Source organism: Carlito syrichta, unplaced genomic scaffold (assembly GCF_000164805.1).
Source record: "Carlito syrichta isolate Samal-C Ts95f unplaced genomic scaffold, Tarsius_syrichta-2.0.1 Scaffold316508, whole genome shotgun sequence".
Lineage (NCBI taxonomy): Eukaryota > Metazoa > Chordata > Mammalia > Primates > Tarsiidae > Carlito > Carlito syrichta.
In genome coordinates, this window is record NW_007260604.1 from 48,072 (window position 1) to 62,772 (window position 14,701).

At 43.7% G+C, this 14,701-nt stretch overlaps 1 protein-coding gene and 2 pseudogenes across 2 annotated transcripts in view; 2 read left to right on the forward strand and 1 right to left on the reverse strand.

The window, feature by feature from the left end:
• Window positions 1-2,088: 2,088 nt before the first annotated feature.
• Window positions 2,089-3,396, forward strand: LOC110594628 (annotated as a pseudogene).
• An 8,583-nt stretch (window positions 3,397-11,979) lies between these two features.
• The window catches only part of STON2 (stonin 2), a 151,722-nt gene continuing 149,000 nt past the window's right edge, over window positions 11,980-14,701 (forward strand). The window contains exon 1 of the mRNA XM_008074618.2: window positions 11,980-12,097. Coding sequence (XP_008072809.1) covers window positions 12,010-12,097 — 88 coding nt within the window. The 5' untranslated portion in view covers window positions 11,980-12,009. The remainder of the gene's footprint in view (window positions 12,098-14,701) is intronic.
• Window positions 13,141-14,163, reverse strand: LOC103277200 (annotated as a pseudogene). The gene has a single exon (XR_505419.1). The product of XR_505419.1 is annotated as a prothymosin alpha-like (transcript).

The window sequence follows — 14,701 nt, forward strand, 5'->3', positions numbered from 1 at the left end:
AGCCAGGGTCACTCGACTTATTTTTTCTTTTAGGAGCTTCAAATTACCTGTTAAAGTGTGTGTGTGTGTGTGTGTGTGTGTGTGTGTGTGTGTGTGTGTGTGCGCGTGTATGTATACACGTGCTCTTCAGTGATCTCTGTTCAGGTTCTATTAACGAGAGCTCTGTTCTCTCCTAAAGAAAAAGAATGTGGAAGAAGGAAAGGGAAGAGATGCAATGTTCCAAGTCTTTAATCTGATTTAGGCCTTTCTCCCAGGGTGTGAGACCTTCCAGGCTTCTGTTTATTCTCAGTACTTATGAGGCAAGCAGCATGGCTACTTCAGCTTCCTGATCCAACTTCTGTGGTTCTTGCAGCCCACTATGAGAGATCTGAGGGGATAAAAGCATGCTTGGTATAATTTCACGTCATTGTACTGTGCACAGTTCTAAGTCATAGTAGATGCTCCAGAAGATAGTTGAATGTCTTGCTTCAGAAGAATGCTCTACAGAAATACATGGAATCCTTGTAGTAGTCTTTGCTTTCCCATTCTTCTTTTCTCCCTTGTTTTCTGTTTGACCTTTAGATGCTTGTCTTTGATTAGGAAACAAATGGAGGCCTTACTTAGGAGTTTGGAATTGGCACCAGGATCTAGTTTAAGATGTTTGTTCATAAACCCCAAACAGATGGCTACAGAGTGTTTGCCAGTAGCCTCAAACCCAACAAGTGGATATGGAGATTTTCAAAGAGGCTGCCTAGTTGAAGACACAGGAAAAAAAGGTATAAGGGGAGGATGGCCAGAGATTTAAGCAACCTGTCTTGGATCACTAACCAGGCACTAATAAGTTAGTTGTCCTAGCAAATAAAACATTGTCCCAGCTTTGGAGGGATGGAATTAATCCACATAGCTGTATGAAATCCTGTTTCCCTTCTCATCTAACTTATAAAATTTCTATAAAACTTAGAATTAATTTCCAGGACTTTAGTATAAAATGACCTTTATTTAGATTGCTTGAACTGAACTTTTTTTTTCTTTTAAAAAATGAACACTGCCAGGCATGGTGACTGACACCTATAATCCTGGCACTTTGGGAGGCCGAGGTGAGAGGATTACCTGAGCCCACGGGTTTGAGACCAGCCTGGGCAACTTGGTGAGACCTCATCTCTACAATAAATCAAAAAATTAGGTGGGTGTGATGGCATGTGCTTATAGTTCCAGCTACTTGGAAGACTGAGGCGGAATTATCACCCAAGCCCAGCAGGTCGAGGCTGCGGTGGCCGCGATTGTGCCACTGTACTCCGGCGACTCCAATTTAAAAATAAAAAGTGAGGGCCGGGCTTGGTAGCTCAGCCCGTAATCCCAGCACTTTGGGAGGCTGAGGTGAGTGAATTGCCTGAGCCTGCGGGTTCGAGACCCACCTGGGCAACTTGGCGAGACCTCATCTCTACAGTAAATCAAAAAATCAGCAGGGCGTGGTAGCACGCGCCTGTAATTCCAGCTACTCGGAAAGCTAAGGTGGAAGGATCGCCGGAACCCAGCAGGTCGAGGCTGCGGTAGCCAGGAGCGGCCACTGCACTCCAGTCTGGGCAACAGAGTGAGACTCCAACTCAAAAAAAAAAAAAAAAAGTGAACACAAGTCAGAAAAGAATGTTCCAGGGAAGGATTTTTTCATTCTGGCTATAACTGGTAAGGAACTAGCCCTTTGCAGTCAACAACCACAGAACAGCAACACACATGAGCAATTGTTTTCAGGCCTTGGTGAGCAGGCAGCACGAGATTTCTAAGTCAGTCTGACAATCACCTTGGCTCTCTTTCAGAAGAGAGTTTCCTGACTACAGTATAGTCAGCTGGAGTCAGAGCCAAGCACAGCAGTCCCGCTGAGCTAAGGTCACAGAGATCAGAGTTTGAGGGCAATTGAAGCAGCTGGAATCTGCAGGACAGCACCAGAGAGGAGAGTGTTACAGGGGATGGAGCAAGAGGAGCAGAAATATGTCTGGGTATACCCAGGGAATCCTTGGCCAGGCTGGAGTACATATGTACAGACTGAAACCATCCAGAGCTTAACAGGTGGTTACTCCAGAATTAAGAATTGGACAGAGGCTGAACGTGAGTTCTACCGTCTGGCTCTCCTCTGCTGCCATCATGAGCTTCACCACTCACTCCACCACCTACTCCTCCAACTACCGGTCCCTGGGCTCTATCCCGCCACCCAGCCTCCGGCCCACCAGCAGCGCGGCCAGCGTCTATGCAGGCGCCGGCAGCTCGGGCTCCCGGATTTCTGTGTCCCATTTCACCAGTTTCCAGGGTGGCTGGAGGTTCAGAGGCCTGTCCACGGGGATGGCCAGGAGTGTGAGGGGCATCCAGAGCGAGAAGGAGGCCATGCAAGAGCTGAACGACCACCTGGCCTCCTGCCTCGAGAGGGTGAGGAGTCTGGAGACTGAGAACTGGAGGCTGGAGAGCAAAATCCGGGAACACTGGAGAAAAAGGGACCCCAGGTCAGAGACTGGGGACATTACTTCAAGACCATCGAGGACCTGAGGGCTCAGATCTTTGCAACTTCTGTTCACAATGCCTGCATCCTTCTGCAGATTGACAACGCCTGTCCTGCTGCTGATGACTTTAGAGTCAAGTATGAGACAGAACTGGCCATGCGCCAGTCCATGGAGAGCGACATTCATGGGCTCCGTGAAGTCATTGATGACACCAATGTCACCCAGCTGCAGCTGGAGACAGGGATCGAGGCTGTCAAGGAAGAGCTGCTCTTCATGAAGAAGAACCATGAGGAGGAAGTAAAAGGCCAACAAGCCCAGATTGCCAACTCTGGTTTGACCATGGAGGTAGATGCCCCCAAATCTCAGGATTTTCAGCAAGATCATGGTGGACATCCAGGCCCAGTATGATGAGCTGGCTCAGAAGAATCGAGAGGAGCTGAACAAGTACTGGTTCCAGCAGATCGAGGAGAGCACCACAGTGGTCACCACACAGTCCACTGAGATTGGAGCTGCCGAGATGACGTTCACGGAGCTGAAACGTACAGTGCAGTCCTTGGAGATTGACCTGAACTTCATGAGAAACCTGAAGGCCAGCTCGGAGAACAGCCTGAGAGAGATGGAGGCCCGCTATGCCATGCAGATGGAGCAGCTCAATGGCACCCTGCTGCACCTGGAGTCTGAGCTGGCACAGACCTGGACAGAGGGCCAGCACCAGGCCCAGGAGTATGAGTCCCTGCTGAACATCAAGGTCAAGCTGGAGGCTGAGATAGCCACCTACTGCCACCAACTAGAAGACGGAGAGGAATTCAGTCTCAGTGCTGGCCTGGACAGCAGCAGCTCCATCCAGACCATCCAAAAGACCACCTGCAAGATAGTGGACGGCAAATTGGTGTCTGAGACCAATGACACCAAAGTTATGAGGCGTTGAGGCAGCGGGAACAGGGTGCCCTTCAGGGAAGCAGGAAGCCAATAAAAAGTTCAGAAGTCAAAAAACAAAAAAAGAATGGGATGGAGATACTAGAAGTCAGGCAATACTGGGGGATGTTGGCAGTCCAGCCAAGCCACAGTGGAAAGACCTTGTTAACATCTTATTAATATACCAAGCTTTCAGCCAAGATACAGAAAGTTTGTGTCTTAGGCATAAGGACCATGCTCTTAAACAGGATCTGTACATTTTTTTTCCATAAAGGGCCAGTAGTTATTATATCTGACCAATAATTATTTTAGGCCCTATGAGCCATACAGTAATGGTCACAATTACTCAACTAGGCTATTGCAGAACAAAAGCAGCCATAGACAATATGTAAACTAATGGGTATAGCTGTACATCAATATAATCTTATTTACAAAAGGGTAAGAAGGCAAGACTTAGACACTTGCTGTAGTCTCTAGAGTAAGACATACTTTCAGGCCACCCCAACAAAGCCGAGAACCCAAGTTCTGTTGAGACCTAGAGGGGAGATAGAGTTTAGAAGTTGAGTCCTGCAGCAATTAGAGGGACTTAAGAAACAAATTCATCCAACAAAGTGAAAGACCAAGCCTACACAAGTTCAAGGTGAGTAGCCCACGGTCAAACTGCCTTCTAGGTCAAAAATCACTGTTTAGGGGAAAATCCAATTCACAGTGTCTTCAGTGTACCATTTACCGTTATTAGATGTGCAAAGAAATAGGAAAATATTACCAACAGCATAGGAAACAAATCCCAAATGGCCCAGATGTTGGATTTAGCAGACAAAGCTTTTAAAGCAGCTATTACAAATATATTCAAAGAACTAAAGGAACAGTTGTCACAATGAGTGAACATATACAGTGTCTCAGCAGCAGTTTATTGAAACTATAAAAGAATCAAAATTCTAGAATGGAAAAGTTGAATAATAAAGATGAAAGACTCACAAGATAAGCTTGCAGGAGAATGGAGGTGACAGCAGAAAGAATCAGTGACCTTGAAGACAGATCAATATAGATGGGATGAAGAAAGGGCCAAAAACATATTTGAAGAAATAGTGACTGAATATTTCTGAATTTAATGAAAAAATGAATGTACAGATCCAAGACTCTCCACAAACTTCAAGTAGGATGAGTTCAAAGGAAACCACATCCAGACATACCATAGTCAGTTGCTGAAAACTAAAGACAAAGGGAGAATCTTAAAAGCAGAGAAAAAAGATACATTATATATGGGAATTGCATATGACCAACTCCTCATTGGAAACATTCAGACCAAAAGACAAAATATTAAAGGAAAAATTCTATATGTAGTGAAAAAGAGCCTTCAGAATCAAGGACAGAATTTTAAAAATGGACTGCTTTAGAGTGATGCTGTCCAACAGGAATATAGTGTGAGTTACTTATGTCTTTTACAGTTTTTAGTAGGCTGGGCATGGTGGTTCACATAAGAGAATTGCCTGAGTCCAGAGGTTTGAGACCAGCCTGGGCAACTTGGCGAGATCTCGCCTCTACAATAAATTTAAAAAAAAATTAGTCAGGCATGGTGGTGTGCACCTATGTTTCCAACTACTTAGAAGGCTGAGGAGGAAGGATTGTCCAAGCTCAGTAGGTCAAGGCTGCAGTGGCCATGAGTGTACAACTGCACTCTAGCCTGCATGACAGAGTGAGACTCCAACTCAAAAAAACCAAAAAACAAAAAAACTAACAACAACAAAAAAATAAAGTGTTTAAGAACTCCATTTTACACATTTTTATACTCTTTAAAACCTGGTATGTATTTTATTCACTTAAAGAACAACTCAGTTTGGACTAGCCACATTTCAGCAAGTCCCTGAGACTAGTATCTACTATATTGGAATAGGATGGCACAATTTTATAAAATAGAGTGAGTGAACATACTGCCCGATATCCAGATTCTTTCCCAAGCCATCTTATACGTGTTGCGTATATTTAAATTAACTTTCCTAAAACATTTATCATCTCAAAAAACCTGAAGAGGCTATCTATGATGTGTTAAAACAAGTTCATTCCTCCATTCAACCATTTACTCAATAAACATTTACTAATTACCAGACCCTATTCTAAGAGTTGGAGACATCAACAAGAAAAAGATCCAGTCTTCTTCCTCAGGGAACTCACAGGCTAGTTGGTACACTAGCCACATTAGCAAACAATTTCATTATAAGTTGATAAGTGTATGTAGGGGGATACGGGACAAATGGGATTAGTGGGAATTGAAGAAGGATACCATATATCAGAGTTCTTGGTTCCAAGCAACAGAAATTGAGTTTGACTAATATAAGCAGGAAAAGAGTCTATTGAAAGGTATTAAAAAGCTCATTGAATTGATAGATGACTGTCAAACTTGGCTTGGAAAATAGGTAGGAGCCACAGACCTAGCTAGTGGTGAGCCAGGGTCACACCTTAGATCTGGCTAGGATACTGCACTTGGCACCATCACCACTGAATTGGGTTGTGCCCAACTCTTGGCCTTGCATCAAATTTCCATTGTCTACATGCCACTTTTGCATGCGTTCATGGGCCTTGCACCTTTTAGCACTCCTTCAAGATTCTAACATCCATTGACAAAGCCAGGATCAATTGCTGGGGGGAATGAAATGAGAGTATTTTTTCCCCTCTCAAAAAAGGGTTTTTGAATACTGAGTGAGCAAAAAATTGTGATCATGCCCCTTATAAAGGTTTCATGGCAAAAAAAAGCATGACCTTGATCTTTTGATTCAGTGATTGCCACTTGGTGTAAATGCTTGTTGTTGAACCAAACCCAAGATAATGATTGAGCTAAGACTTGAAGATGAGTAGGAGCTCATGAAATAAACATCGGGGAAATGTATCCCAAAGAGAATATCTAATAATATATTAAATAAATATATCAAAGATAAATATATGAACACATGATTGTATAAAGTATATATAAAAGCAATCGATTGAATGAAGTATACAAAAAACATAGTCTTTCAGGGAAAAATAACTCACTTTAATGGAAATATAGAGTTCACATGGGGAGACAATGGCAGATTGGATTCAAGAGGTGGATGGGGCTAGAATTTCAAAGTACCTGCCTTTAGAGTATCACAGAGACAAAGCCCCTGCTCTCAGAAAATTTTTTTTTCATTTCTCAATCTCATTTTATCTTGTGAGGAGCCATTGAGGCATTCTAAAACAGAGTCCCCTAGCATAATGGGTTGGACAGTAGGTTGGAGGAGGTAAAGGCAAGATAAGGTAAGAGACTCACACCTGTCTGGATGAGAAATGATGAGACACCAGACCAACGCATTGGCAGTGAGAATGGGGAGGGTGGTCTCAGAAACTCCAGCTCCTTCTGAAATTTAAAGCAGTCATGGTTGCAACCCCTCTTTTCCCAGGGTCCTTGACCCCATGCCTACCCTCTTCAGATGGACAGAACATTGACTCACTGCAGACTGGACATGCTGGTCTTGCTCCCCCTTCCTTAGTGCCTGTGCCCCACTGCTTTTTTGCTCAGAGCCCTCCTTTCCAGCTCAGGACCACTCGCTGCTCAAGCCCTCAGCAGTGTCTTAACACTGTTGCTTGCTGCTGTCATAGTTTTGGTGAATAACCTGTCCAAATAGGTTAGAGAGCAAAGGTTTTTGTTTTAGGTCATGCCATATCTCCCTGAAGTCGACTGGCAACTGCTTGAGGGCAGTGATGCTGTGTTGTTCTTCCTTGTACCCTCACACCCTAGAATGGGCCCAGCACAGAGTACCCAGCACATGTTCCCAAAGGCGTCATCCCTGACTTTGTAGAGCACATCAGAGGTATGCCTGCGGCTGATAACTTCCGCCCTCATGTTCCTGCTTGGCTAATCTCTTTAAGCACACACCCTGAGTCACTGTCTACTCCTAAACCTCCTGCGGCTTCTCATTTCCCCTTGAACTTTTCTCCTTAGTCTCAGTCCATCAGTCTTTTTACTCCATAATTCCCCAGTAGACAACTCTGCTGTCACCAGACTGGCTCAGAAACAAGCCTCGCTGAAGTCTGATTCTTAATTGTCACTCATGCTGGTCCTCTGTCCCAAGAACAGCCTCACTCTTCTCTCTGGTGGTCCGGAACCAAGGACATCCTTCAGATCCAAGAAACCTGCCAAGTCCCTTATAGTTTCAGCCCTTGAAGATCTCCCCATGACTAAATGGTCCTACCGTCCTAGCATGTCCTTCAGCAGGGCTAGTACTGGCTGTTACGTGTTTCTTTATCACACCAAGTGAATTGTGAGCTGCTTGAGGGCCTCTGGTTCAAAGGGTACCTGGTACATTTCCAGACATGTGGGGCTCATGAATGCATTTTAGAGAACTGACATAAGGCAAACTGACTTCTGTGACCCCCATGTTATCAGACAGTTGCATTCTTCCCATGAACCTTCCCTGCCCCAAATTTTACTGTGTAAGGGATGCTGAGAAGTCTCTCTTTGAAATGACAGCCTAAAGACTTCAATGAGATTTTTAGTGTCTCTTGGTCAACCCCCTGCTGATCCTGAGTCACCACATTGGTGGTGATGCTAAGCCTCACTTTATGATTCACATTCTAAAAATGGGGTGAGGTTTTTACCGAGAAACTAATTCCAGTAGAAACTTAGCCTCACAATTGTTGGGTTCTTCTGTGGGTTTCCAGCTGCTAGCACAGCATTTCTCAAGGCCTGGTGTCTTAGGGCTTATTGGATGTGGCTATTCTATGGCAGGTACCCAGGATCCATTTCACAGATTGTGATGAGGGTTCCCTGTAATATGTTCCATCAGCCTTTCTTGGGACTGCTCATTATCTGTAATCAGCCCATGCCTGGCCTGGGATGGACAAGCTAAAAAAAGGGTAGATAAATCTTTAGGGCTATTATTTCATTCACACTTTCTGGGTCATGGTCTTGGTTCCTCGCCAGAATATACCTCCTCTTTATTTCGATAAAGAGGAGGTTTTAGGGTCTGTATTCTGGGGCCTATAACTGAGCACACGATTCCACTTAGCATCTAGAACTGTTCTCTAACAGTGACTGAAGGGGGAAATACCTAAAACCAGAATGTGTAAATGACAGAAATGGACTGACTTCATGCAGTGTGCATTCTAGTCCCAAGACTTCCATTAACAAGCTGCTACTTGGCGAGTCACTTAACAATGGCAGCAGTGATGGTAATGGCTGAGTTGATAAAGGGTTTGGAATGGGGGTCTGGCACATGGTTAGTCCTCTGTAAGGTCATCTGCTATTGTCATTGTTATGGTTACAAAGCATTCATTACACCCATTACTAGGCACTTGGCATGTATTATCTCATTTAATCCTTAGAATTGTGGAGCAATTTTTATTATTGTTGTTGTACAAAGTTGAACTGAGGCTTAAACGGGTTGAATTATGAGTCTAAGACTGTACAGGCCTCAAGTCCAGACAGTCTAATCCCAGACCCATGATCACAATCTCTTGTTACACTTAGTTTCCTTAGACCTTGGTTTTCTCATCTGTAACACTTGGAAGCTGTTGATCTTTAAAACCTTCCGATTCTAAAATTTCCAGATATTTCTCCCATTACCGTCATCCTTTCCTTCTCTTCCTCCCTTGACCCCTCCCACCTATCCATGAATTTCGCTGGGTTCATCATCACGGGATCAGCAGAATGTCGTCCCCATTGAATGATGACACTGCATGTGTCAGCACATGAACTCGTATTGTGGCTTTCTTTTTTGAAGAGGGCGGTAGGGGGGCTGTTTTACATGCTGCTATCTTTGTGAGAGGAGGAATCTGACTCTTCAGTTTTACTATCTTAACTTGGCCTACAGCCATAGCCACACTGAGTGACACTAACATCTGACAGGGTTTGAGGAAGGCGTCACAGGCAGAATCCTGTGGGAATCAGCTCTGTGTCTGTGGGCTCTGCGCTGCTGTGTGCTAAGATCTGGCTTAGGCACCTGCACTCTCCAGGCTGTTCATACATCTGGTCCATGGTCGGTAAGGATCTTAAGAGAGGGACTTGGAGAAGAGACGTCCTCTGTACAGCTTGGGTATTCTGGCAGACTTCCATATGGGAAGTTCCCAGGACATTTCATTATAGTTACATTGTAGTTGATATTTGTAAAGTACCATAGTTGGGTGATAGTCTGTAGATACACTGTACTATATAGTCTATATTCTATATAGCCTATATAATATATATTGTATTCTATAGTACTTTGTTTGTGGCTGTGAACCAAAGGTGATACATGTTTTGGCAGCAGCAGCAGACCTGTGTTCAAGGTCTGGATCTGTCACTTTCCAGGTGGGCGCATCTAATATACCTGCTTGTTATGGCTTCTATGTGATTCTTCTTTTTTTTTTTTTTTTTTTTGAGTCGGAGTCTTACTCTGTTGCCCAGGCTGGATTTCAGTGGCACACTGCTCATGGCCACCATAGCCTCACCTTGCTGGGCTCAGGCAATTTTTCTACCTCAGCCTCCCAAGTAGCTGGAACTACAGGCATGCGCCACCACACCCAGCTAATTTTTTGATTTATTGTAGAGATGAGGTCTTGCCATGTTGCTCAGGCTGATCTTGAACCCCTGAACTCAGGCAATTCTCTCGCCTCCACCTCCCAAAAGTGCTGGGATTATTGGCGTGAGCCACTGCGCCCAGCCTGTGATTATTTTTTAGGTGGGATCTTATTATGAAAAATATGAGTCAGTTTGTCACTGTCTTGAGAATCGTGGATTATTTTGCTTAGAAGTCTGGAGGAAACATTTTAGGAACCTTAAAGTACCAAATATGAACCTGGAAATACTAAAAGTGATGGATAAGTCACTTAATTTCTCTCAGCTTGGATTTCTTCATCTGTAGAAAATTCTAGCACTGCCTGTCCTACTTAACTAATGTAAGTGACTGTTGAATCAAATGAGGTATGGTATGAGAATGTGTTTCTAAGAATTACAAATTCTATGTAAACATTGGTTGAGGAAGTATCACACAACAAAGCTAATTGTTTTAATCACCAAAAAAGCAAAAGCTTAAGTTAACGTTTCTACTGTGATTTTTCCCAGTGTGAATAATTTACTACAGATAATAACTTGTAGTAAAATTTCCTAAGTTTTTTATTTTTATTGTGCACCAATTGGAAGGCAGTGAATTAAGTTGTTCTGGAAACTATCTGAATATTGTATGTATTCAGTTAATAAAAACTAATATTGTTCAAGGCATATAGTCTAAGCTCTTTTGTTGAAAGTGCATTGGTTTTTGCATTAATTCATATTTTATTAATCTATTATTAGGTTGAGAGTTAGGTTCAAGTTGCAAATATACCATATGCAAAAAGACCCTATGCAAAAAGCACAAACAGGCCAGACACAGTGGCTCATGCCTGTAATCCCAGTATTTTGGGAGGGTGAGGTTGGAGAACTGCTTGAGCCCAGAAGTTCAAGACTATCCTGGGCAACATAGTGAGGGTTCATAAAAAATTTAAAGAAATAGCCACGTGTGATGGCATATACATGTAGTCCCAGCTACTTGCAAGACTGAGGCGGGAGGTAAACTTGAGCCCATAGCTACAGTGAGCTATGCTCATGCCACTGTCCTCCAGCCTGGGTGACAAAACGAGACCCTCTCTCTACAGAAAATAAAATAGCATAAACAAAATTATAAGCCAACTGAGTATCCTTTTGAATACACAGAACATAATTGCAATGTGAGTAAAGGCAAGACCTGTGTATACTAATTCAAATTGGCCTAGGTTGAAAAATATATTTCCATAACTCACATTTTTCACTAAAGCAAATATTCCCTATCCTCTTACTCAAAATAAACAAGATGACACCATTTCTGTTTTTCTTGATTGGTAAATCACGCTTGGAGATACCATCTGGAGATTGTTGGGTTTCTGCCAAAGATTGAAATCAGACCAGCAAAGAGCTACCTGCCCAAGGCAAGAAACTGCACTGATTTCATAGAAAAGCGTGTGCTTTTATTTCACCATCTGGTGAAAAAAAGTGAAAGTACTTAGAAAAGTTTTATTATTTGTTTTGCAACAATAGCACTGGTTATAGATAACAGTATTTCTGAAATATAATTGGGGAAATGAGTGAATCTAATTGCTGAAAATTGTGTAATTATTTACACAAATATGAATTTATTTGATATGAAGACTTATCCAGAGATCTTGATGCTAAAGAAAGATATTTTAGAATAAAAGTTGGAGTCAGGCAAATTTCTCGAGTCCCCTCCCACTGTGGGAGCTTTTCTGTCTTCTCTATAAATCCTACTTTCAAAAAAACAGTTGGGGTCAAATAGGAGTAGAGAGAAGTAAAGCAATGGAAACCACCTCAGGCCTCCTTGTGAGCCATGCTATAAGCCCTAGAAGTGTGTGAATTGGGTATAACATGACGGTTATCCTTTTTGTCTTTTTTTAAACAGATTTCTGCATGACAGATTCACCAATGGCGAGAAGGGCTAGTCTGTCTACGTTCTGAGTATTGCCCTTGGCAAGACCCCTGAAACAGGCCCAAGGTCCAAGTCCATTGTGCCACCATACCCTCACCTCACCCCAGACAGTATTCTGGGGTCCACTCGAGGTCAGTAGTGGTCAGAGGTCAGAAGATGACCAGCACCTTCCTAGCATGACGACTGTGGATCATGTGATAGCTACCCACCAGTCAGAGTGGGTTTCCTTCAATGAAGACCCTCTGTTTCCGGCTTCCTCCGAGGGTAAGGAGTGCTTTTATTTCCTAATGTGAAGAGGTTGGCAAAAACTATGCCTGTTTGCTATGGCTTCTACTTGATGACTCTTTGGGTGGGATATTAATATGCAAAAAAGAGCCAGTTTGTCAATGTCCTGAGATGTGTGAATTCTTCCACTTAAGAAGCATGACGACATGCCTTAGGGAACTCAGGGTCCTAAAAAGAGGCCTGGAAACCCCAAAAGGATTTGCTTTTTCTTCCAAGAAACAGAAACTTAATACTTACAAAGTGCTTTACTCTCAGGCTTTTTATTTTTTTAAAAATTTGTTTATTTACTTTATTTTATTATAAAGATGTGGGGTACAAGTCAGGATTAGGTACATAAGTAACGTGTGCAGGTGAAGTTTGGGCCTTCAACTGGTCCTCACTTCCCCTGGTTTAGGATCAGGCACACTTTGTGTTGTTACATGCCCCCCCTTCCTCCCTCCCAGGCAGTGTCCCTTGACTGCCAATTCCTCCCTTGTACTTTTGTGATTAATGTTCAGGTTATGAGTGAGCACATGTGATAATCAGTTATTTGCTGCATTATTCACAATAGCAAAAACCTGGAACCAACCCTTATGCCCATCAAAAGTAAACTGGATAAAGAAAGTGTGCACTAGGCTTGGTGACTCAGCCTGTAATCCCAGCCCTTTGGGAGGCCGAGGTGAGTAGATTGCCTGAGCCCATTGGTTCGAGACCAGCCAAGGCAACTTGGTGAAACCTCATTTCTACCATAAATAAAAAATTAGCCAGACGTGGTAGCATGCACCTATACTTCCAGCGACTTGGAAGGCTGAGGTGAAAGGATCACCGGAGTCCAACAGGTCGATGCTGGGATGGCCGTGAACATGCCACTGTACTCCAGCTTGGGCAACAAAGTGAGGCTCCAACTCTTAAAAAAAAAGGAAAGAAAATGCGGTATTTATATATATGTGATGGAATATTACGCAGCCATAAAGAAGGGCAAAATCATGGACTTCTCAGCAAATTGGATGGAATTGGAGACAATTTATTTTTTTAATTTTTAATTTTTAGAACAACTCAGCAAAATAAAATTCCGGTTTATTGTTGAACAACATTGTTTCACACATACTTCAAACAGGTCAAAAAAAAGAAACACCAACTTCATAGATAAAAAAGGAAAAAAAAGAAACCTTTTATCTTTGACCTTTTTAACCATCTCATACAAACCAACTACTTATAGTACAGCTAAGTACATACACAAAAAAAGTTACTGGAATGCTCGGAATAAGATTGTTTTTTGTTGTTGTTTTTGCTTTTTTTACAAGGTTTTTTTTCTCCTTTGAGATTATAATGAACATGGTCACACCACAAGTAAAGTCAGAAGTAGGACAGAGAACGCTCCGGAGGCTGGTTTGGTCATCCGAGATCATTAAAAATGGCTGACCCCTAACAATATGTACAAAAATATAAGATGTAAATAAAAAATACAAACAAATTTCCTTTTTAAAGTACTTTTAAGAAAAAAAGCAGGGCCTTGGAAATTTTGGTTCTTTTTTCCTCCCCTGTTGCAAATTCTCATGGTTTTGGTGGGGTGGTGGAGAGCGCGTGTCATCTGCGGGTGGCGCTGCCCGCGGTGGGCGAGCGGGCGGCCTCTCGACTCGAAGGTGACCACGTTTAGATTCTGAGACGGGAAGTGGAGGGTGAATAGGTCACGGCGGCCTTGTTTTTTAGTTTAACTTTTCCTTTTCTTGTTGTCTAGTCATCGTCATCGGTCTTCTGCTTCTTAGTATCAACATCGTCATCCTCATTCTCTTCAGCTGCCCGTCTGCCCGTAGCGGCCTCAGCTTCCTCATCTTCATCTCCATCCTCCTCCTCCTCACCATCACCTTCTTCCTCCACCTCCTCCTCCTCCTCTCCACCTTCTTCCTCTTCTTCATCTACCTCACTGTCAGCCTCCTGCTCCCCGTTTTCCTCATTACATTCCCATCAGCAGGGGCTTCTCTTCCATTTTCCGCCTCCTCCACAACTTCCTCCTTGAAGTCCTTGGTGGTGATCTCAGAGCGGGTGTCCACGGCTGTGTCTGACATGGTGGGGCACGCCGGTGTTCCGATGCAGGGGACTCAGTGGGACACGAGAGTGCGAGCACTCTGGCGTTAAAGCTGCGGGAGTCCGCAGCGGCGGAGGCGGCAGCGGCAGCGGCGAGCAGAGAGCCGGACGGAGAACAAGGCAAAGATGGCTTTTCAGAGCAGCCAGTGGGGGCGGAGACGATTATTCTTAGCGATTTATCACTCTCAGCCTTTTTAAAGTGTTATTAAAAGTGATAGGCTCTTAGCCGGGCTCGGTGGCTCAGCCTGTAATCCCGCGCTTTGGGAGGCTGAGGTGAGTGGATTGCCTGAGCCCGCGGGTTCGAGACCCGCCTGGGCAACTTGGCAAGACATCATCTCTACCATAAATCAAAAATTAGTCGGGCGTGGTAGCGCGCGCCTGTAGTTCTGGTTACTTGGAAGGCTGAGGCGGAAAGATTGCTGGAGCCCAGCAGGTCAAAGCTGCGGTGGCCAGGAGCGGCCACTGCACTCCAGTCTGGGTGACAGAGTGAGACTCTAACGAAAAAAAAAAAAAAAAAAA